Raw genomic sequence first — 24,981 nt, forward strand, 5'->3', positions numbered from 1 at the left:
TTATTGAATGATTAAGAAAATGATGGAAAGATCAAAGGATGATGAAAATAATTGTTATTTGCAGCCCAAATTATTAGCTAGTAGTTAAAATAGATAGTAAAGATAAAGTGTCAGTGAAGTTAAACAGGGCTGAGCTGAAAAAGAACTGAACTGAGCTTTTTTTTTGACTGACCGCCGGGGTCAGCCCTCCACATGGGTCTGTATGTGACTGTGTAACTGACTTACTGACTGAGTGAGAGAGTGACGGTACTTTCACAGCCGTAGAGAGAGGGTTGCGACATCGCAATGGCGGATCATGGAGCATAATGGACCTCCACTGTCACGACTCTCTGTCTATACGGCTAAAAGTGTGCACTGACTTGATGTGGTCAGCCACATACTAGGACCGTGCAGAAGTTGAAAAGCAGCGTGTCACATCAGAGTTAAATTTGGCCTCAGGTAAAAGAAACAATATTTAACAGGATTTTATGTGTTTTAAAAATCATTTTGCTTGATGAGACTGGTGTTGGCTTGATTGTCTTCCTGACACTCAGTACGTTTATCGGGTGCATCGTACCTCTGTCCAGCGGATGACTTTGCCGTTCGCTTTGAACTCCGAGCCGTGGAAGATCTTGACGCTGGTGATCGACTCCATGGACTTCCCATCGATGGGACTGATGACACTGAAGAGCCGAACACACAGAAAGACAAACAATACAGCTGAATGACTGAAAGTTCACAGTATTTAAAAACAGAGTAAATGTAAAGTAGGAGTAAGAGGAGGAGTTTGGAAGGAGACACGAGTTAGGACCCCAGGCAAAGGAGACACAAATAAAACAGATTTCCTTCAGCAGCTCCGGTCGCCGTGCCCTTGAGCGAGGCATTGACCTGCCAGCTGCTCGGTTGGAGTTCAACGGCCAAAGACCGAGGCCACACTCAGCCAACACACACTGATCAACATCCCTGCGAATGTGCCAGTGTTGCCATAACCGATTTACTTATGCTTACAGTGGTGTTTCGTTTCTTTATGCTGCATGTCCTTGTGCTGCTTTTTACATGTGCTCCTGTGGACATCAACGCAGCGGCTGCAGGTTGGACTCCAGCTCTCGGCCCTTTGCTGCGTGTCATTCTCCTCTCTCTTCTCCCCATATTTCAATTCTTAAATCTTGTATTTATATTCCGTGTGTGTGTGCATGAAGGGGCCACAACTTCCTCCATTGTACAACGCTGTGTGCAAATAAATGACCTGGATTCATCGATCATGATCAGACATGGAGGCATTATCAGACTTACTCATCTGGTGGAATCCGGGATAAAATAGCAGCTGTGAAAAGAATATTCTGCAGATGAACATGATGGAGTATCTGGTGAAAGGCCTCAATTATATCTAGTAGAGAATAGGCACATTTAAATATGCAGATTTTATGTGACTGCTGTAAAATTGACTGCGTAGGAAAGTCGCGTCAAACCCCATCAGCCGTCCCTGCTGAGATTTTCCTCCAGAGGGCTTCCCCGAGCACGCTTAATGAGTTTTTATAGCAAAGCAGTAAATGCAGCAGTTGGAAAGCTATTGGTTCAATTGTCCGTGACATAAATGCCTCTCCGCCAGCTCCCTCCGCTCCTCTCACTGCCTGTTACTTTTCTCTTCCCGTCTCACCCCTTGTTGAAGTTGTGGTCGTCCTCCGTCCACTGGATGTGGACGAGCTCCTGGTTCTCCTCCTGGTCGACTTTACCGCACGTGATGGTAAAGTCCTTCATGTCTCTGAGGGCTTGCCGTAGGGAGTCCATGGTCTCAGCTGTGATCTGGATCATCACACCATCTAAGGAAGGAGGGGAAAAAAGATTCATTATCATGGCTAGTACTGAAACAGATTGTGTTTTTAGCACTGATTTATATTGATGCTACAAGGGTCTGGATTTTTGCAATCTCGGATTCCATCGGCTATAGTCTGACAGTGATGTAGCCTCTGGACAACGGTGAACATGTCGGGCGTGTCCGGTTTAGCCAGCGGTTAACGATAAAGGACTTCCAGTCAAGACTCCCTTTTCCGCGTGCTGCATTGTTTACAGAAAAATAACCTGTTTTTCTTGTGATCTTACCTTTGCCGAAATTTCAACATCACGATGCAGATTAGACAAAAGTTAAAATGAAGCTTAGTCAGGTCTGTCCTTGAGAGGAGAAGAAAACTACTTTTAAAATGCTCGTTTGTTGAACGGCGTTCGGATCGATTATTTCAGATGCGTTCGAGGAAGTTGGGAAAACTGAACGCTGAACGGCTTTCGTGACGCAGCGTCAAGGGAATTTATCTCAAGTTGAATTTTAGATCAAGAACGTATTGTTAGCTGTTAGCATGCAGATGTCTGTTTATAGAGATTAATGAGAAGCTAAATCGTCGTCAGATGGCGCTGATGGGAGTCGGGACGTTATCACGGCGCATTACGTTCCGCCTGCTTTTGCTCTCCACACGGACTGTTTTTCCTGCATATGCCGCAGCCTGCTGATACGTGATTGTTTAATATTACTCAGACTACAAGCGTATTCCAAACGTAAACAAGTACACCCTAAAATCCACATCCCCTTACTGTAAACAGCAAATTAGGATTTTTATAAAGGTGTAAAAGTGTAGTTTCCAGCATTTTTGGACAATACAAGGACCTAACATCAGGGCATCTCCACCTCTGATGCACATTTATTTAAAAATCACTTTCGTTTAAGACCCCTTAGCTCATTTTAAGTACAACACTGAATCACTCGAGTGACCGTCCAAAAAAGCCAAACATTCACTGATTCACTGTTACATCATTTGTCATCTTGATATAGATATAGAACATTATAATACAGTCATTTATCTAAATATTCTACTGAGAAACTCTAGATATTAAAGTGTATTACATAACTGAAATATAAAGGTACTTTGTCCACTGATGCAAAAATCCAGTAGGAATCAAATAATGCGATGAATTAATCTGTTAGTGGTTTGCAGTATTTCACACATCAGCCTAACACATCCAGAGACGTGAGCAATCACTACAATCTTAAAAATGTTATCATCAAATCTTACCCAGAGTTTCAGCATTATCAGGATCACTTTCTGCCAACATTATTCTCTTAAAAAAAATATACTCAAATAATATTTTCACCGTTTTTACAGCCAACATGGATTTTGTTGTCACATTTCTCACCTTCAACAATGCTGGTCTTGGCTAAGAAGCCCGACGAGGCTTTCAAAGCACCACTGAACACAAAGAAGCAGGCTCCAGTAACTGCAGAAAAACACAAAGAGAAAAAAGGAAAAATAAGTTAAACTTCAAGAATCAACGCAGGACTGAGGTTAGGCAAACAGCCAGGGTGGGAAAGTAGGCAGAGGGAGAGATACAGGCAGTGAGATTAATGTGTCCCTGTGTCACAGCACCTTTGCGAGGCTGGTGATGGATGCTGATGGCCTGCGTCTGGTAGTTCCCGTCGTCGTTCTGGACGCACACGAGGTGGGAGTCGGCGCGGTCGTTGAAACACGCTCCCATTGCCAGCACGTGTTCGTTTGACTTGTTCATGGCCTTCATCAGCTGCAAGGACGAACAATATCCATGTCAAGTTAATCTGCCCTTTGGGTGTGTGATGAGGAAAAAGGGGCTTAACAGAGACCGCCTGGTTAAGCCTAATTGCAGTGGGCTTGTGGGTAAAGACCTCCAGTTAAAAAGGGATGGCACTGAGATGACAGATAGCGTGGAAAGACACCGACATGGGTGGATATCAATGGTTGAAAGATCCCACTTATTAATTCTGCTAAATCCCCCGCCTCTGGGTCTCTTTGAAGCTGTTCTTTCCAAATCAGAAATAAAACTGAAAATCTGGAGGGCTTTAACCACTTGCTGCGCTGAAGGCTCGCCTGCAAGCTGTTGAGAAACGGTCCCCATTTCACATTACTGGGTTCCCATCTGTTAGTGCATCAGCAGCCAAACGCTACAACCAGCACCACTCTCTCTCTCTCTCTCTCTCTCTCGGCCAAATGCTGCGCCTTGTGTAGCACTTCTTCTTCTGGATGGACATTCATTCACACCCTCGAGGCAGCAGCAGTTATGACAAGTCGGCAGCCCACGCCTAATGTTCAGCTGCAGGGACCCCGGAGAGTTTGTCGCACATCACCTACACACAATGAACATGTGTGTGTGTGTTGATGTTCAGGGAGCTTAATGGGAGCCTCCTCCACTGATGTCATTAGTCTGATGGAGGGTTTCATTTTGATGCAAAAATGATTTATGAGTCTGGGGAAAAAAGATACACAGCTACGTTTTCTCTTGAAGTCTTAGATCTGTGGGATCGGAAGATTTTATAGTTTGAGGGAGCTTAGAGGAGTTTGGGGTTGTTCCAAAGAACCGTGTGATTTCTTGTTTGGGTCCGTTAATTTAGTCTGGTGTGAAGCCCAGAGATTTGGAATTTATTATGAAATAAAACAGAGATAAAAAGGAAATCCTTACATACCCTAAAAGCCGGAACTCTTGTGAGCTTTTTCGATTAAAGACCAGCTCCAGTCATGTTTTTAAGACATATAAAATACTCTTCTTGAAATAATAAGTTGTGTCTGATATGTTTTTTCTGTTTAATTACCTTGCAAAAATCCTCCCAAGGCATCTCCTCCTTCTCCCTCATTAAAAAATCCAGTATCTGCACAGTCCCCGCCCACTAAGCAAATTTCCATCCGCCCCCTCCGTCACAATAACAAAACAACACAAAACATTAGTAGTAGTAACGTTAACGTTAGTAGTCAGTAGTGAGTTTGCAAAAATTACGATGGTGGTTACAGCTGGCTCGCGCATCGCCGAAGTGGTTGCCATAGGTTACACATAATGATATGCATAGCGTCACCCCGTCCATTAACGGGATTGGCTCCTTAGGTTTGTGACGTCTCAAACCTGCCAATCTGAAAACGTGTTGTTCAGCCTGTCCTTGGTACACTGCAGTTTAAAAGCAGACAGGCCCAGCCATGGAGATGACTGCTCATGTTGTCCCTGATATGTCTTATAGCACATGGAGATGTTTACAAGGTTGAACACTTGATTTTCACTGGAGGGGGGCTTTAAGACTGCTGCTAGGTGTCATATTATGTTCTACACATACACCTGCTGGTGCTACTTGGACACATCTTCAGTGATGAGAATATGAAAATAATATGACACCTACATTTTCAAATACAGAAAAGAGGCTTTGTTTCTTGTGCGATTACTGGGCTATAGTTACTGTGTGGTTGCCACATTTCCCTTACTTTTTATGAGAAACTAATAAAACACACTGAGTAAGACACAAGTACAAAACAAACCTGTGTACAATCCTTAATGCGTGGCTCCCAGATCATCGTACATGTATGCTGCCTATAGTGACCGCTTGCTTGACAAATACACATTCAGAAGATGGATTTAAAAGCACTTTAGCCGTCGAAGTTAAGCTAAAATTCATGTATTTTTATATTAACAAAACTGCTTTTCTTTCACACAACAAAAATAAACTGAACTTCAGGTGTGAGTATGACCTTATTTCAGCAGGTATGTGTGTGCAGGACACTCACCTCATTGTAACGGTTACTGGGGATCTTGATGCTGGTCTTCCTCACCTCCATGTCCACAACCAGACCTTTCACCACCGGCAGCGTGTACTGGTAGTTACGGAAGTCCTGCGACAGGGACGGAAGAAGATGATGACAGGAAAACGGTTATAATTCAATCAAAATGAACACAGTCTTAAAGAAGAACAACAGAGCTCTTTAAGCTTGAAATCAAACACTCCCAGAAGCGTTAGAAAGAGAAGAAGAAAAGCCCTTACTGCGAGCAGATTCATGATGGTGTGGCCGGTCTCTCCAAAGAGCGGTTTTCTGAAGCGAACACTGAACAGGGGACACGGGTAAACTGCAAAAACAAAGTTGTTGGTCATTGATAAATCCAGAATTTAACAGGTATTAAAATGTTTTTGTTCCCTGTTATTTTCTAATAGGACATGGCTACTTTTTCCCTCCACATAGTCTCATTCAGTTGACATTTATTTATCTAATCCGAGAATGTTCGGTGTTCTAGGTAAGGTGTTTTTAACTGCACAACCTGTGTTTCCTCTTATTTTGATCTTCTTCACTCTTAAATGCAAATGAACCGAACAAGAGACCCCGTGCACACATCAAATACACACTGTGCCTGCAGTTCGGAGAAACACTCCTAATCCACAAGTGAAAAATAAGGCTGCTTTTTTCTCCAGCAACCAAAGCTTCTTAGAAGACTATTTTTAGCCTTATCTCAGCAAACAGCTGGAAATAAGATTTCGCTACAAACTCTCATTAGCAATAAAAAACAATCTCAGCCTCAATCTGCATTTCAGCAGGGATCCACGTGCTGGTGAGCGACCCCGACCTCCCGCTGGTCACTGCTTTAAGGTACCAGGTGGCAGCGTGGAGAACTACACTGTTTGTGTGGTGGATTAATTTCATGGTGAAGCTAACAATCTGTGTTTTAAGAGCCTTGACTGTATGTGGCTTTGTTAATGTATTCTATCCGTGCTGGCTGGAAGCAGGCAAGAGGCTTAGCAGAGCCAGGCGGCGCTCCGTGCTGGCAGGTCTGGCTGGGAGAGAAGGGGATTTGGAGGAGACGAGGCTCCCTCCGATAAAACCCTTCACAAGACTTCGTGGTTCATGTGGGAAGCTGTGAGAAACATTTTAGAACAGACTGGTAGGATGCCGACAGCCTTTTTCCGACAACTGACACACTAAGCTTTCCAGATCAATGTGGATCTTTATGTTTTACCTTATGAGACCATCAAACCAACAGAGCAAACTCTCTGCTCTCCCTTCAGCCTCTTATATCTTTGTTTGGATCTAGCATTTGACAGAAACATCCCATGTCAATCTTTGCTAATTAAAAGACTCAAAAATTGCAGTAAATATAATGCAATTTAGTGATTATTGTAAAATATGAGGTTCCTCACATTATAACTGTCCTGCAGGTATTTGCTCCGTCTCCCATTCACCACTGTCGAAGCCTACTAACTATAGTGTTTGTGCACGTTCAGCCGATAGATAAACTAATGCACGAGTACATGATTACAAACTGCAACAACACTGACATTTTTACAGTGGCTGTACAATAATATTTATTTTCTACCCACATCAGAAAAATAACATTTCATCCTTTATGTGGGACTGCATGCAGAGAGATATAATTGAGCGATATAATTATTCTTGGTACTGACCAAAATGTGTTTGATTCCGACTATAAACAACAAAAAAGGACGGACAGCTGGCATTGAACACTCCAATTTGTTGTTTCTGTCGCTTATTTTTAACATTTTCATAGTTTTGTTTTTTCCACCTCATATGATGGAGAGGCAGAGGCGGACTGAAAAGTGGCAGACAGATGGGTATGGCAGCAACATGCACAGAAGCAATTTGGTGACCAATGTGCTCTAGATTTGTGGTCTCTTTAAGCAGTTTTAGATTTCAAGTTTTTTTCAACTTCACTGTATCTAGTATTTAAAGTGATAATCTTGAAGATTTTCATTTAAATAATAAAAAGTCTGTTGAGTCACCATCTATCGCCGAATGAGGTAACAGGTCTGGCCCACTGATGAAGCCCATTTGCAGTATTACAGACTGGGTGCCTGTGGCAACTTTAGCGGGAAAAAAATCAGGCCAGATATAGTGTGACGTATACTTTCAGACTATATTATTTTCAATGTTCACTCCAACAAACATCCAGAAACCTGCTCAGAACTCAGAGAGAAGTTTTTTGCAGTATCAAAGAAATGCTGTGACACAAGTCTTCATTCATAGAACAATGTAAACATCAACTGCCAATGATTATCTAAGATTTTCATTTAAATAAATGTCTGTTAAGTCTCTATCACCGAATGAGGTAACACAATGGTGATTGAGCCTATGGCCCACTGATGAAAGCTTTTGCATTCGCAGTATTACAGACTGAGTGTCTCAGAAATCACAAGTGGCGCCCAGTTAGTGACGCATATTCTATCACCCAGCAGTGGTTGGTCTACTAGAGAGGGTAGGCGGAGCTAAGTGGCTGCTTTTCCGGACAGTAATCTACTATGGCTGAACAAACAAAGAAAAGATCGATGACTACAGATACAACTTCAAAAATAAGTGAAAATCCAAAGAAATAGAAACAAATTGGACGCTCAGATGAAGGCAAACAGTCTAAAAAGGAAAGCGACCGTCAGAGAGGAAAATCAAGAGTTACAACCTGAGCCAACCGTGGACGTCACACATCCACACTGTCTGGATGTCTGGGAAGTGTGCTCCTGCAATTACCGTTTATCGCCATAGGTGCCGCCAAAGAGAACGAAATCTTTGAGATTACCACTTTAACACTTGAAAAGTTTGTCTTCTTTAATTAAATGAAAAAACTGTTTGTACAAAAATGTTTCCCACAGAAGGTGGACTTAAACCCAGTTTTTGTTTTATGGTCCGATTGTGTCAATTTACTTTGATATTGAAACTAAGTTCGAACTTAAAACTATTAAACTAAATTTAGTAACTTACTCAGATTATACATATGTTAAATCACTATAATTAAATAGTTTGAACCACCGATGTCCTGACTCACATCTGTACTCTGCTCCCAGCCGCAGCATGAGACGGATGGGGAAGACTTTGGCCCAGGGCGTTTCCCACTTCTGTATCAGGATGCCGAAGAGGTAGGGCGGGTTGGGCAGCAGAAGGTCCTGCAGCGACTGGAAGGAGGGGCTAATGTAGAGGAAGCCGCCGTGTTCCTTACTGCCCAGGAAGCTCTGCGTGAAGAAGGAGTGACTCAGGTGGCTCAGCACGTTGCCTTGAGGAGACGAGGGAGGAGAGGAAAAGAGAGGAAGGTTAGTGATACAGGATACATTAGGAGGAGGAGGAGGGGTTGATGAAAGAGGAGAGGGGAAGGCACAGCGGGGAAGTGGGGGAAAAAAGAGGAGTAATATAATAGGAGATGGAGGGGGAAAAGTATAAAAAGCAGGGAATTACGTAAAAGGATAGGAATAAAAATGAACACAAATGAGGAGGAAAGGAGGAAAGAAACCAGATTTCTCATCCTCTGGAATCTGAGGTAGAGGCTTTGAGTGTGTTTCTGGGATTACTGTGTGGATAAGGAGCCTTGCTTCATCTGAATCAAGTTCAAAATGAATAAAAACATATCTTGCTTGCTCACCCCATAACCTCATATTACCCACAAATGGTTCAGGTTTCTAATTACCTGCGGGAGGGATCACTGGCTTTGGATGCCACATAACACCATGACAAAGCTCTGTGTTTGGGACCTGCTAAAGCCAGCACTTCTTCTCCACCTGACTGACGGCAAGTTAATCAGAAACGACACGCACAATATGGCTCCATTCCACCAGCCTGAAAGTGCTCCAGTGTGAATATGGAAACGGAAACAGCCCGGGGGGAGCGAGCCGTCAAAGTCACCCGATATTAGCCGATTTCGCTCTGCAGCATACGGAGTTAAAAATGCAAGACAAGCAGCGGTGAGGTGTCACGCCTGAAGGGAGGCGACCTGACAGCAGGGCGCTAATGTTTGGACTGTTTTTCATGTGAGAGGCAGAGACACATTTTTTTACAGCTGTTGACAGTAACCTGGTTTCTAAATAGAGCACAACCAGGAAAAGTAGGACTAGAACACTTTCCCATTTTCATTATAACACATTACTTCAGTTTAAACTGGGCAGCCCCTGGCTCAGACAGGAGGACTAACCCGTGGACCTCCAGACTGGACTACTAATGAGTTGCTATCTCCCGCAGGAGGCGCTCACAGTGGAGGTGGACTCATTTCAGAGTGAGCCTCCTGGTGGAGCTGTTGGTTGTGTTCTTACCACTGAGGGCCTCCTGGTAGAGCTGCACGAAGTGTGTGAAGATGTCTTTGGGGATGGTCTTCTCGTCAGGTAGACACTGCAGCAGGATGACCACCTCTGCCTGGCCGACGGCGTGCATGCCCTTAGTCGTCACATACCAACACTTCCTGTTTACATCTGAGGAATGAAAGAGCAGAAAACTTTTAGTGTGAATCAAATGCCGTCAGATGGACATACATGTGTCAAAAGCAAAGATTACCTATGTTTAGAGAGAAATTAAATGCATGTCTTGTTTCCCTTTTTTCTATAGATTTGCAACTGAAGTAACTTCAGAAAATTCTTTTCAGACAGTGTTTCAAAAGATCTTTTTTCCAGTTTTGATGCAAAATAACAAACAAACATAAGAAAAACCAAACACTACCCTCATGCAAACCACAATAATGATCACACAAGTTGTCATTCTCCTTGTTTTTTAAATCTTAGTCGCGACAACTTCATAAATTTGTATCCAGCTACATACTTCATATAGCACTTGTTCACTGCATGTAAAAAGCAGGACACATGGTCCCATTGTTCTACAGTCTAACTCACTGCTAGGGCTGCTCCATATTGGAAAAAGCAATAACTTTTTGTTCTGTGATATTTATTGCGATATTAAAAAACAACAGGAAATTATACAAGATAAACACAGAGTGTTTTTATGTACATATACAATTAACAATCATTTGGGACTTTTAAGGGCCCGATCAGACAGGACGCGTTTTAGCAGCTGGGGGCGGCTTTTTTGTCATTGTTTTCAATGAGAGGGACGCTTTTTACGCGCTGCTTTTGCTTTGCGGAGCGCCTCGCTTTTTTCCTCTCAGTGCGCTTTGCGTTTTTGAGGAAATGCTCTGAGCGCCTCGAGTTGAAAAAACTTCAACTCAAAGCAGAAAAACGCCCGGCGTCATGGGCGTTTTTTCTCATTGTCCAATCGGATGAAAGGAGAGGCGAGCCTTCTGTCAGTTTACAATGTAACGGTTAGGTTAATGACAGCTAATGATTCGGTGGTTGCCTTAACAACAGTAGGGGAAAAAAGATGGTCAAGTGTATGTTTAATCAGCATTATCGCCCCGATGATGGCAACTTTCTGAAAGCTCACAGTATTCTTCTTGCACACTTTTGTTGTAGATTAGTGATGGAAAACGACAAAATGGCAAGGACCCATTTTGTATAAAGTAACATCAAAGTAGCAGCTTTACATGTTGCAGTTACTTTGTCTGACAATCGCACGTCCTGCGATGTGACTATTGCACATGCGCACATCGCAATTGCAATGGTTAAACGATTTATCGTGCAGCCCTACTCACTGACATTATATACTGTAGCTCTATTTGTAAAAGGTCTTGCCGTGTCTAAATAAAGTCTGAATGACAAATAGCCATTAATTTAACAGATAGATGAATCCAGAAATGCTATGTGGTCCTGAACTGAAGAGGGTTATAAAAACATCAACAAGCGTGACTGATTGTTTGCTTTGGCTACTGAACAATTCACAGGACAAAAGCTTAATCAGGCACAATTAAAAATGTATACAGAACTAATATTTATACTCGCATTATCTAAGATCATCCTGAAATCAATAATTCACAAGAAGGTCCACTTTTGGTTCTCCAAAAGTTCTTAATGTGAACAACGTTTAAACTGAATTATTAACATTCCTGCTCATGATCGCCATAAATCACTTTGAGTGGTAGAAAAGGGGACAGGCTGGGTAACTCACAGTTGACGAGCTTGACCATGGCCAGCAGGTTAGCGTTGAGCACGAAGACCAAGGGGTCTGGACCTCCCTCCTCCAGCTGCTGCATGAGGACAATCTCTGACGGCCTCTCCTCTACTGCATAGTCTGCAGGTGGAGCAGAAGAAGGAGAGGAGAAGGTGGAGGGAGGAGTCGAGGTGAAGTTAGATAAACAGACAGGAGAGAAGCAGGGATGAGAGAGGGGTGGAGATGCGGGAGTGAGAATCAGAGGGGAGGTGAGGATGATGGAGGCACATGTAAGGTAAAAGCATTCTTTAAAACATCATCACTGCATTCCCATGAATAAATCCTCTGCTCCCCCTGTTTGCAATGAGTGGTCGAAACATGAGCCGTGATAAAAAGCATGTGAAAAACACACTTTACAAGCACAAACACATAAACAGCAGCTGACGGAGCAATGAGGAGGCAGCAGAATGGTGAGGATGAGGGCAAGCACCTGTGATGTGGCCTCCCGTACCTCCTTTGACTCCGGTGGAGATGAGGATGGGAGGGAGCCCGTCCTCCGGGATCAGGCTGAGGGAGCTGCCCACGGGGCTGCCCACCGGGGCAACAGGGACGTGGGCCGCCTGGAGGGGGGGAAAGAGGAGGGTTGGGGAAGATGTAGGGTTAGATTTCAGTTGAACTTTGAGGGACACTCCACAAAATGCTGCATTTCCTAAACCTTTTATTAATCACAAATATAAAGTATGCCATTTGGAATGCAGGGTTTGTTGCAGTTGTTGTTGGAGACCTAAAAAAGGAGGGTTTATATTGGACTTAATCCTTAAGTGGCTGGAAACTGATGTGGCTTGAAAAGTTGAATCAGTGCCCATCTAATATTCCCACAGGCCTGAAGTGAATGCTAAACCATTGAAACAGTTACAAAGCACAGTAGCTACTGGTGAACTTGAACCTTATGAACCTTTGGCAGTAAATTCAAATTCATGCATCACTGATAGTTCATTGATAGAGTTCGTGCCAGTGTGGCTGCCATGGTGTCATGTGAGCGTCTGTATATATAATATGAGAAAGGTCAGGCGCATAACAATAAACATACCGCTGGTCCATGTGTCTTAAAAAAATTCCAGTTTGGTTTTGTCAGTCCATAGGACTGTCTCCCAGAACTCTGCAGTCTTATCCAAATTTCTCCTGGCATATTCTAGCCTTTATCAGGTTAACCTGTAGGCAGTAACATGCAGTAACATGGGGTTTTTCTTCGTTGTCCTGATTAAGTTGCTAAGGGGTCCTGGTGAAATTTTGGGCTTTCTCCCACGGATATGCCCGTTTGCAGCTGTTCCATACAATTTCCTCTCTCAGTTTTTGTGAAAGCTCCTTTGTCTTACCCATGCTTGCAACTCACTTTACACACCTTCATTGGTGGGGTTTATCTATGCAACACAGCTGAAGCAAATTAGGGATCATTATAGAGTTCCCAAAGGCTTTATTGTGTTTTTAACTCCACTTAAGGCCATAAAAACTTTCACAAAGTTTTAAAAACAGCCATATTATAAAGTGGTTGAATAATTGTGACATGGCTATATTGGCAAAATATCCAGTTACTGTGAACGCTTTGTTGATTTTATGTATCACTCTGATAAAGAAGTCATCCAAAGCAAAATATAGCTCTCTGAAAAAAACTTAATTGGTAAATCCTTACAGTCTTGTGTCATGTCTCTATAGCATCACCGTGTCAGCAATTAAGATGCCTCAACAATCAATCTATTCAACAGCCCATGAATCATCCATTCCAATAAGTGTACATCACGACAACACAACCACCCGATTCAATTTGCTGCAATGTTATTTGTTGTGAGGCAAACCTTAAACAGCTTTTCTTTGAGCATTTCAGTCTACTGGGATTTCTAATCCTGATTAAGCAAATCAGGAATGTTTCCTTTGAACTCCTTTTTGCCGCCCATTTGTCGCAGTCGGTGACCCAACCAGTAAACCACCAACAATCCCACAGAAAGAGTTCTTTGTGGCTTCCTTCAGCTCACTGCGGAGTAGCTAACATGACCATACAAGCTAACCTAATAGCATTAGCTATGGGTGAATGTTTTTCATGCCAAGCGTACCTCTGAAGATTCAGAAGTGGAGGATTTGTTTGAAAACGCGGAGATGGCCAGAGACTGGGAAGGCGCTGGGTTTGAGGCCGGAGGCTTGGGGGACTCTGTCGCGTCTCCGTTAGGAAGGAGCCCGTCAGCAAACCACACCCTCCTCTGCTCCCGCGTAAGGGACCCTAAAAATTAAAATCAGCACAAATGTTCTGTAAATTAAACTGAATGCAGCCATCATCAGGACATGCAAAAACAAAATGACTACTTTAAAGTGGTAGGTACAGAATGTTGGTGTCAAAAGTGAAAAATAACATGCTGAGGGCATTTTAATTCTTGGTAAAGGTCGTACCCTCGTTGCCAGGCTGTTTCAGGACTCCCACAGGCACCATGACAGTAGGAGGAGGAGAGCTGAGCACCCCGGAGGCCTGAGCCTGCTGTAAAGGGGGGATGGTGGAGCAGTACTCTGCTGGGTTGTTGGGGTTCGGACTCTGGTTGCTTGCAGTAGCTGGCGTCTCCCATGATTGAGCTGAGAGAGACAGAAAAATATTGATGGTAGTGTCACTGGACTGATACTGGACAGAAGTGGATAAGTACAGATGATTTTTACAGGTCGATAAATCCAAATTTGACCAATATTTATATTATTACTATTGGTTCAATTAAGTGGAGACAGACAATTTGCTTTCCATAATATATCAAGCACAGGTGTAGCTAATTTTGTTAATGAGGTGGCCCAGTTAGTCAGCAGGCCCACCTAAATGAAACCCAGTCATAATTAATGTTGATAATTAATCTCACCTTTTTTTCCTTCCATGACATGTCAAAATGTCTGCTGTAAAATAAGCCAATTCAAACAGTGGCTGTACCTCATTAAAGACCAGCTCCAGTCATGTTTGAAGACAAATAAAATGCTCTGCTTGAAATAATAAATTGTGTCTGATATGTTTTTTCTGCATCATCCCCGCCCACTTTGCAAATGTCCAACCGTCCCCTCCGTCGCGAAAACAAAACACTTCTCTGCCATTGTTTAGCGGCAACTTGTTGAAACTTAGCTGGCTTGAAATGTAGTAATTAGTAGTAGTAATGTTAACGTTAGCAGTCAGTGAGTGAGAAAATTACGATGACGGTTACAGCTGTAAGTGGTTGCCATAGGTTGCACATAATGATATGCATAGCGTAACCCCGTCCATTAACGGGATTGGCTCATTAGGTTTGTGACGTCTCAAACCTGCCAATCTGAAAACGTGTTGTTCAGCCTGTCCTTGGTACACTGCAGTTTAAAAGCAGACAGGCCCAGCCATGGAGATGACTGCTTATGTTGTCCCTGATATGTCTTGTAGCATGGAGATGTTTACAAGGTTAAACACTTGATTTTCACTGGAGGGGGGCTTTAACAACTACAATATATCTATATAAAAATGTGAGCAATAGCAAAAATACTGCAAATGTCATTCTATAGATTGCAATAGCTCAGATCAATATCCAATTAAACTTTTCACTATTGTTCTTAACTACATTTGACTTTCTAAAAAGGAGTAGCATCCTCAGTTACATTATACATCTTCCAAATGTTGCATTTATATGTACACTTCCTCTCTACTTGCAGTAATGCTCACCGCTTGTTAGAGCAGAATGACAGGTGATACAGACTCGAGCTTCCTTCCTGTCCATGTACATGAGCCTGCACTTCAGGCTGCAGCACGTTGCACAGAACACCTAGAAAAAAACAGACACATCCATCAACAGGGAGATATTATTTGTACCACTCTCCAACAAAATAATACACTGCAGGAAAAACATTTTTCCAAATGATTTTACTTCAGCTGTGTCCAAATTTAAAACTGGAGAAATGAGAATAAGTTGTTGTAAGTGTGCAGCTACAAATGTACCATTTTATAGATATTGATTTTGTGTAGCTTGCCAGAGCTTAAACGAGCTGCAGCTGTGTAAAGGGCGATGTACTTAAGCACCTCCCTACACATCATTATCAAGTAGTAACATGTATTTAGTAGAAAATTAGACAGAGAGTGGAGGGTCCTTTTAATTTCACAGCCTCACAGCACCACCAGGAACTGGCTTGTGTATCTAACAGTGTGGTGGCGGATGCACTGAGGATCCCGCTGCTGCATCTATTGTTTGCAGCGCTGGTGTCAGTATTACTGCAATGCCAGCTCCTCCCCGCTCAAGTGGCAGAGAGTGTGTTTGTTTACCACCATGGGAAATTAAGTAGCAGTCCGGCGATTTTCCAGTGCAGTGTCAGCGACCACATCTTCCCTTCAAAGCACTGTGCGGACACCCTGCTGCATGTGTGGGTGGCTGTAATGCTAGAGAGCTACCTGCACACTCACTGAGCTTATCTGCATATACGGACCTTAAAAGGAACTCATCTATCAAAGCAGTTGATTTAATATAAATCCTGTCTTCACATGTCTCTCCTAAGTCATTGATGGAATATTACTCTTATGCATTTTAAAAGTTGCAGTGCAATTCTCATGTTGTTTCTTATCCTTGTATATGCTTATTGATACACCACTCAAAAACTATGAAACATTAAAATTAGCCCAGAAATGTCAGGTAAATTGTAATCATTATTTTACAAGTGTGTCACAGTGTTTTCACGAGGCAGCAGCTCTAGCCCTCCACTGACCTTGCCGCAGGCCCTGCAGTGATGCCTCCTCTTGGTGAAGGTGAACTTGACATCACATTTCATACACACAGGAGCCTGGGAGTCAGGCACCCACACAGGGGCGACCTCTCCCAGTGAGCTGGCAGGTTTCCTGCACAGAGCGCCCTGCTGGCCTGCCTGGAGGTCGTTATCTGGGCTCTCTGCGGGCATCATAGGAGGAGAGCTGACAGCAACATCTCCGTTCACCCCGACTGCACTCTGATCAGTCACACTGAGCGTCGGTTCAGACGGCGTGCCTCTCCGACTCTGGTTCTCCAGGTTTTTGTTCTTGTTGACAACGGCCGATCCAAGCTGGTTTTGGACCTGGCCCGACAGAGGCTGTGGGATCTGGAGCTTGAGGCTGACCGGCTGCTTCGGTCGTGCTCCTCCATAGGGGACACTGACTGGCTGCAGTCGATTGTTGTTGAGTTTTGGTTGGATGCTACCTGACCCTGCTGCTGCTCCTCCCTCGCCGTTCTCCAGCTTGCTTTCTTCCATTTCTTTCTCCTCAGTGACAGAGTCCTCTTTGGAAGGGACAGGAGAGGGAGAAAGACCCTCATCCTCCTCTTCCTCCTTCTCTTCTGCCTCCTTAATGTTGGAATGCCCAGTGCTCTCCTGCTCTGAACCATTGGGAAGGCTTGTTATTCTGAGGAGTTCGTCTATTTGTCCATCTTGTCCACATCTCCACTCTGTCTCCTCCGCTCTGTCCCTGTCAGGAGGAGATACACCATTCTCCTCCACCTCACAAACAATCTGAATGTCTCTCCCTCTAATCAGGAGACTTTCTACCTGCTCCTCCTTTAAGTTTGCAGTTAGTTCTTCTTGACCATTTTCCTGTAAAACAGCTGTAACCGCCTCCTCTTTGAGTCCCCCCCCATTTTGTATTGGTATTTCCACATTTGGATGTATTGTTCGAGTTTCTTCCTTTCTTACTCCAACCTCAAAGGTAAAGTGAGTGTGACTGACAGTGGAGCCTACCCCTCCTTCTCCTGCTGAGGAGAGCCTCTCCTCCTGATGAGCTTTACCCTCCTGCTCAGAAGCACCAGGCTGGTTGTCTGGGGGAGAATTTATCTCGTTTTTGAACCCATCCAGTTGCGGGCTGGCAGGGCTGGCGGGGCAGCCGTTCTCCACGGCACTACAGGCCGTCACAGGGGGCGGCGACAGGTCGTCTGTGCCCACCAGCTTGCCGATGTTGGGCTGGGGGAGGGGTGGGCTATGGACGTCAGCTGGCCTCTCCTCTACCCACGATGGAGGTTCGGGACCAGGGTGTCTTTTAGCGTCAGCCCCCGGGGAGGCGCTTGAGGAGGAGTCGGGGAGGGTCTTGAAGGGAAGCGGACTCTCCCGGGGGCTGAGGTCTGCGTGGGCCAGGGCGGGGTTCAGAGATAGCAGGTGGGCTGGTGGGGCCAGGATCTGGGTCCACTTGGAATCCGAGAGAATGGGATTGTCTGTCTCATCTAACAGGGAAAGAAGAAACAGACAATTTTATAGGTATCACTTTGCCTTACGCCTTCCATACACTAGTTCCCTTAAAATGCTACCACAGTTTGATTTTGCAAACACTTGGTATCTTGCAGGCTCACTTTTTTCAGAAGAAACATCTTCAAAAACTTCAACCAAGTCCAGTTGCGTTTTGGATTAAACTTTGAATAACTATGACCTGGATGGCTGAGAGCTTTCACAGGCCGACAATTCTGGTCTTTAAACGTGTTTTCCTGCTGATTTCTTGTCAAGCTGTAGACTTGAAACTGAAAGTGACAGTGGCTTGCAGCAACGAGATCATGAACCTACAACAGCATGACAGGAAGCCTCAAATGAACTGCCACAGAGCACTAATACAGATATACACTCCCAGGTAATCGAAAGAGCTAAAAATGGAAGTAACAAAACCAGGGGACAAATTGAGAAATGAGGTTGGCATGGAGTGGGAAATTAGTGTGCGGATGGACTGGGAAATTCGGAGAAAGTGGGCCAAACGGCTCCGTCGCCCCAGGGAGCCATCAGTCAGGCTGACACATGAATGCTGCGTAAAACAAGAGGAAATTCTTCTGATATTTATTTATTTTTTGTACAGCCGCGTCAGCTTCTGTACAGTGCTCTCCTCCCTCCAATGGAATTCATGCTAAGCTGTGTAAGTATGTGTGCTGTACCAGGTTCAAGCGCATACACACACACACACACACATTCACTCACACACAGAGAGTTAATCTGCCAAGCTGGATCTCTGGCACAGGACACACAGATAATCACTCACAGCCAAAATACACACTGAGCCCACAGAACGATTAAAAGATGCTGTGTGTGGAGGACTGGCATTTTTTTCTGGGGTCATACGCCATAAATCCAGAAAGAGAGCAGCCTTTCCGCTATGATAAGCAGACAGTTTGTACTTGACAGCTGGGAGTCCGCAGACACACAGTTCGGTAATGCAGTGTTTACTTTACAAATCGCCATAAATAAACACAGTGGAACCTCTGTTTCAAAAAGGCCCTAACACGATTTCCTCACTTGTTTTGAGAACTAAGTGTGAAGATAAAAAAGATGAGCCTCTTGTCTTGCACCAATTACACAGTTTCAAGCCCGAGGGAAATTGATAATCCAATTAGTCCTATTCCCTCCGTGCACACCCTCAATCACCACCTGTGAATGTTAGTCAGACTCATTGGGCGTAGGCCGATTGTCTTTACACCTTGATGATTTACTCATAGGTTATGTAACGGCATCCTAACCACAGCTCCTCTGAAACCTAAATCCCACAGCTGCACCTTGTCCCATCTGTCTTTTCTCAAACACAGTGACTCATTGTTTGTCCCTGTCTCGTCTCTTAACACAGTAGCTCACCTTCGTTCTGCTCAAACTCGTCCAGCACCTTGTCCAGGTTGAAGGCCTCGGCCTGGAAATAATTCTCCATGGGTCAGGAAGCTCCACCCTGCCGATGGCCGCGTGAACCTGGAAGCAGGGAGAGAGTCCTTAATGCTAAACTGTATAAAGATGTCCCCACAGCCCTGAATCATATCTCCTCTTTGTGCTCTACTTGTTTCAATATGATTTGTTTAAGTAGAATTATCCCCTTCTCACTTCTCATTTCAGTCACATGCAGTCCTCTCTTCTGTGATCACTCTGAGGCCACATAGATAATGAAAGGTGAGTGGGAGTCTGGGTAAGTACGGGGGAAAATGAACATTTTTGACAAGGAAGGTTAAAAAGAGCGAATTATATGAACACAAGGTTCCATCCAGAATAAGATCTTATCGAATTTTCCACATACTAAGGAAAGGTGTGTCTGTGTGGCAAGTGTTCTGGTTTTCGTTTGTAGTACGCTTGTAGTCCAAGTAGTATTGACCAATCATGTATCAGCAGGCTGCAGCATATGCAGGAAAAACAGTCCGTGTGCAGACCAAAAGCAGGCGGAACGTAATGCACGGCACATTGTCATTATAATGACATCCCGGGTCCCATCAGCAGTCATCTGATAATGATTTACCTTCTTATTCTTCTCTATAAACAGACAACTACATACAAGTTCAGCAAACAATCTGCTCTAGATCTAAAATTCAGCTTCATCTAAATTCGCTTGAAAGCTACTCAGCGTTCAGATTTACCGACATCCTCGAATGCATCAGAAATGATCGATCCGACCTCCGTTTAACAAAAGAGCATCTTAAAAGTAGTTTTCTTCTCCTCTTGAGGACAGACCTGACAAAGCTTCATTTCTACTTTTTACTAATCTGCATCGTGATGTTGACATTTCGGCAAAGGGAAGACCAGTTAATTAAAGCAAATCACGAGAAAAAATTGTTATTTTTCTGTAAACAATGCAGCACGCAGAAAAGGAAGTCTTGACTTGAAGTTGTTTATCGCAAACCGCTGGCTAAACCGGACAAGTCCGACATGTTCGCAGTTGTCCCCAGAAGCTATATTACTGTCAGACTATAGCCGATGGGATCCGAGATTAGGTCATTACAAAATCTTTGTTCCTGCAATATTTAACAGATGAAAGTAGGTTAGTACTGCAACCCACTGACTAAAAATTGTGTATCTAGCAGTGTATCCAAACTACACGCACTGTATATCTGACTGTTTACAGGGCTCGACATAAGCACTGGCCCGGTGGCCCGACTGTATGTTTTTCACCCACCAGGCCAGTAGATTAAGCATTTAACTGGTCCGGCGTGCCAGTAGGATCCACAAGCCCACCGTGTAAACAATATAGTAGCCCTCCCGAGATTCACAGCCCCGATGGACGGGACTACTTACTTTCTACGCAGAATGGCTACTGCTGTCAACAACACGTTACACGCTACTCGCTGTACTCGCGACAGAGCAGCTGTCATTCTAGAACACGCTAATTGACGTTAGCAAGCTACCGCGGACCGGTATAAATACACACGTTTTCGTTTTTCAGACGGGCCGTTACGTGAGGTGGCAAGTGTGTGCATTCCCGTTATCAGCTGCAGCTCGTCTCGGTGCGCGTTAGCGCTGTGGCTACATAAACAGACCGTTCACGGAGCGGACGTGGTGCGGACTGTTTAAAGGCTACATAGGTAAGTAGGAGACGGTACGATTTCGTTTCAAAAAGTTACTCTCACGGGCTGATCTCGCCAATTAAACATACAACATTGAACAGCGTCAGAAATGGTTGGTACAGTAAAGTAACGCAACTGCAGCTTTACTACTTATTCATGCGGGTGTCAGAGTTACTGAACCAAGAGTGTTAAAGGAAGCCTCTTTATACCCATATGCTTATTTTGGTCTATTCTTACAAGTTTATAATATTTCCACAATTGACTGAACACATGTTCAAAATGTGCCCTACTATAACGCTCTCTGGACGCTCGCTCTGGCTAAATTATGAAATGCAAATGATGCTTTGTAGGTTATGCTTGATTTGACTATGTTTTGACAGTCAGCTTGATAGTTGAATAGTAAAATAGTATGCAAGTCATATCACAAGTAAAATGTAGGAGATTATAAGTTGTTTGTACAATGTACAATCCCAGCATGCACTGTAGTGTATCTAGGTGAACTTCATCATGACTTGACTGTTTTATAACTTCACAACAAAAATAATAATGATAATAATAATAATAATAATAATAATAACATCTTCGATTTATATAGCGCCTTTCAAGAAACACAAGGTTGCTTTACATGGGAGTTTAAAGAAAAACAAATAAACACAAGTACTTTGCACTGGTCTACGACATGTTCGTAACATTTATGATATCTGTGAATATATTTTTTGTCATGAAAAAATTACCCTCACTCCGTCAATCCTCACCTGCACAGAGGTCCTCCTCAGCAGTCCCAGGCGGTGTTTTGTTTCTCAGCGGGGTTTTCCCTCTCAGTTCTCACCTCACCCAGTCTGGCAAGCGCCCAGCGCCCACACCTGAGACACAGAGGGGAACACCATCATTCAGTAAAGGTCTGCTTCTTACAGTATCTTTACATCATAGAAAAGTGAAGCTCACAACAATAAGTGCTTTCCCTGTGCTGAATACTTTCTGAGTATATTCTCGGCACCTGCATTTGAATGGGCAACAGATCAGTCTTAGCTATGAAGGATAATTCTTTAATGCAATTCTAGTAATTGGTAAATGGCAATGAGAATATATTAACAAGCACAATAATCGATTCATAGCTTCAGTTTCTAAGCAAAGATACTGGCCTCTTAATGTTAAGATTTATTATTTTTGACACAAAATGAATAATGGAGAAAGAAAGAAGTCATCTGTTCCTTATTTCAATTGTACAAGGAGAAAAGAATCACATCAGACAGCTCAAACGTAATGTCTCCACCCATCATGCTCTTGATGAATCAGTGTGGGACACTCAGTTCCTGTACAACACATTGCTTCAATAGATTGTACAGTACATCGAGCTTATCTTGTGTATTGTACATTATCATAGATAGTGAGCCATCATCCATCGAAGCTCAACAAGGCAATCGGAGGCATGAATGGAAAACGGCTGAAGCCTGAATCACAGCACAGTAAACCTGCACAATCTGTCCTTGCTGATGAGGAGACCTTGGAGCGAGGATGTGACGCTGTGGGGCGTGAGGAGGAGAGTGTGTGTGTGTGTGTGGTTGTAGGGCTGCGAATGAATAACAGCCAGGCTGAACTTCAGGGTCATTCTCATAAGGACAAGTGCGACCAGGGATTACACCAGAGACCAGATACTCCGCAGAGCCAAGGCCTCGGAGAAAGAAGCAGAGTCAACACATTTTCCGCTTAGTTTAAGGTGCACGGGCACGATGTCAGCACAAAACAGTGAAGGCACGGGATTGGAGGCTACTACACATGTAGTGTGGGCTGTGGGTCAAACCATTCCGGGCCATGCCAGGAGTGAGGCAGAAGGAGGACACTAGGTTCAAAGCCAAAAACACAAAATAATCACAGAGAATACCAAAAAGATTTTGTTTAAATAAAGAAAATCTGCAAAACTAATAATCCATCAGTGAATGAAACAAAGCAGCAGAGCTCTAATTAAAGCATGTTACAAACCTTTGGGCGAGCACAGTCCAGATGGAGTTTGATGACTCAGTTTGAATACACAGCCAAGTGATGCCACCGCTTAATCAATACAAGAATGACATCTACTTGCTATATAAACTGTGACTTTTGAAAGACTATTTTATATGATTACCTGCCTCCCCCTGAATCACAATCTCAATTCAGATCAGAGAATTATTTTTTCCAGACTGTACCCTCAACTTTTTGTTTCTGTTTTTCTGATTTTTGCAAGTAAGAACTAGACAGATGAATATTTTGGAAAGAAGTCTCACTGACTTGAGGTAAAAGCGTCAGGTCAGGAACATTTCTTTTAACTTTAGCAACACTTTGTCGTTTAACTTGGTGGTTAAAAAAAAGTTTTGTATGTTCAAGTTTTCATAAAAGCTTTCTTTTTTTTGCCAGGTTAAAGCTGTCGAAACACAATCAGCCTCTATCTGAATAATCTTCAAAAACACAACTTTTTGGGGTATTCCATGTCAAAGGCCCAAGAGATGGAGATTGGTATTGGGCCTCTATAATAAAGTTGACAGAAAACAGGGGGAGAGGGATCTGTGACAAGGCCAGACTCTGACCACCAACAATGCAATTCTAGCTTGCCGCTTTAACCTTTTACCCCAAGGCCATTCCACAAAATTGGCAAATATTTTACTTCATGAGGAAATATCTTGTCAAAAAAACTAGATAGCGAATCTGACCAGTTTTTTTAATACTCTGACACAGTTTGTTCAGTATTAAAAAGTATTGAGGTATATTCTTCTTCTATCGCCTTTGCACTGATTGATTTTGACCATATTTTTCAGTCTTAACTATAAGGACTTTGTTATAATAGCCTGACTGAGAAAATAAACAAAAAGTCCTGAACCTCAGTTTTTGTTGTGACATCTACCACTCGCATCAGGACCAACTCTAGCTGAATTCAATTTAACAGAAGCATAGGAAAAAAACTTTATTGATCAAATCCAAGATGGAGACTGATGTTATTGATGCAATGAAACAAGAGCAGGAGTATCAAGTGTCAGGCAAGTCTCGCTGAAATTGCCTTGACAAGACAAAGCATGTAAACAACCAGTCGTTTCTAAAATAGACAGGCAGGAAACTTAAACTAAAGACTGCAAGATGATCCAGATGGGTACAGTAAATTACCTTTAAATAGACCTAAAAACACAGCAGAATGAGAGCACCCAAAGTGTAACCTCGTCCAACCTCTGCACCTTTTACTTCAGCAGAAAGGTTTTTACTCTGCACTCAGTGAAAGAATTCTTAAATCGTCCTGCACCGTAAGAGCCTAAAAAAAGCTCCAACGGACTACGGGACAGTGCGCACAGAAAATACACACACACACACACACACACAAACACATGTGAACAAACACACACAGACAGATACGCCTCCATGAGGACAGGAGCCCGTCCCTGATTAAGATTTAATTACTCTGCAGAGGCATTGAATAATGCATCTTTAGTCAAAGTGCGTGGAGGAGTTGTATTTTTAGACATGTAAACTTGGGCAGATGCTTTAAAAGAGACATATGTGCATGAGAGAGTGTCAGTCAGAGAGTCTGTTCGACTAAAGGAAAACGGCTGTGCAGCTGCAGGATGTTAGGAAACTGAGTATGAACATGCTCCAGCTCCTCAATTAATGTAAAACTATCAGACACAAGCAATTACATGAGGTGCGGCCTGAAGTAAAACAAGAATAACAAGATGGTGCATGATAGTGGAGCTCACCTGAACTATTTCACAGACTAAACTGATGACAGAATGATGTCCATATTCAACAGACACCACAATATTGTCTTGAACCAGCCAGTAAATACGTTTTATTTTAACATGAAACACAGAGAAACAAGCTGCTCTTCTTTACATTAGAGAATATTTAATAAGCAAAGGTTGAATATTCTTATTCATGTGAGTGGCACAGGCTCATGACAGTCAGTCTGTCAATAACCCACTTCTGTGAAGGCGGAAATATCTCAACTACCAGATGGATATGCATAAAATTTGGTTCACACAAATAAATATGCATAACTTTATCACTATTCTGGTGATCCTCTGACTTTTTCCCTCGTGCCACCATAAGTTTAAAATGTTTTATTTTGCATTAATATGAATAAAAACTCGTTTGAACGTTGTGTTCAGTGCTAATAAGAAAATATTAGCATGCTAACA

At 43.2% G+C, this 24,981-nt stretch overlaps 1 protein-coding gene across 1 annotated transcript in view; it reads right to left on the reverse strand.

Annotated features, from left to right (window-relative positions):
- Positions 1-24,981, reverse strand: part of zfyve9a (zinc finger, FYVE domain containing 9a) — a 33,224-nt gene that overhangs the window by 4,537 nt on the left and 3,706 nt on the right. Inside the window, exons 2-17 of the mRNA XM_069684999.1 lie at positions 21,580-21,687; positions 19,140-19,247; positions 16,284-17,755; positions 15,253-15,352; positions 13,986-14,162; positions 13,655-13,818; positions 12,037-12,166; positions 11,565-11,687; positions 9,827-9,982; positions 8,575-8,799; positions 5,795-5,877; positions 5,541-5,645; positions 3,393-3,543; positions 3,163-3,243; positions 1,637-1,799; positions 557-662 (exon numbers count right to left, since the gene is read on the reverse strand). Of these exons, the coding sequence (XP_069541100.1) occupies positions 557-662; positions 1,637-1,799; positions 3,163-3,243; positions 3,393-3,543; positions 5,541-5,645; positions 5,795-5,877; positions 8,575-8,799; positions 9,827-9,982; positions 11,565-11,687; positions 12,037-12,166; positions 13,655-13,818; positions 13,986-14,162; positions 15,253-15,352; positions 16,284-17,755; positions 19,140-19,209 (3,306 nt within the window). The 5' untranslated portion in view covers positions 19,210-19,247; positions 21,580-21,687. The remainder of the gene's footprint in view (positions 1-556; positions 663-1,636; positions 1,800-3,162; positions 3,244-3,392; positions 3,544-5,540; positions 5,646-5,794; positions 5,878-8,574; positions 8,800-9,826; positions 9,983-11,564; positions 11,688-12,036; positions 12,167-13,654; positions 13,819-13,985; positions 14,163-15,252; positions 15,353-16,283; positions 17,756-19,139; positions 19,248-21,579; positions 21,688-24,981) is intronic.

The sequence above is a fragment of the Semicossyphus pulcher genome, unplaced genomic scaffold, assembly GCF_022749685.1.
Source record: "Semicossyphus pulcher isolate SPU_LCO1_2020_fin unplaced genomic scaffold, fSemPul1.0.p SCAF_7, whole genome shotgun sequence".
NCBI classification, from domain to species: Eukaryota; Metazoa; Chordata; class Actinopteri; order Labriformes; family Labridae; genus Semicossyphus; species Semicossyphus pulcher.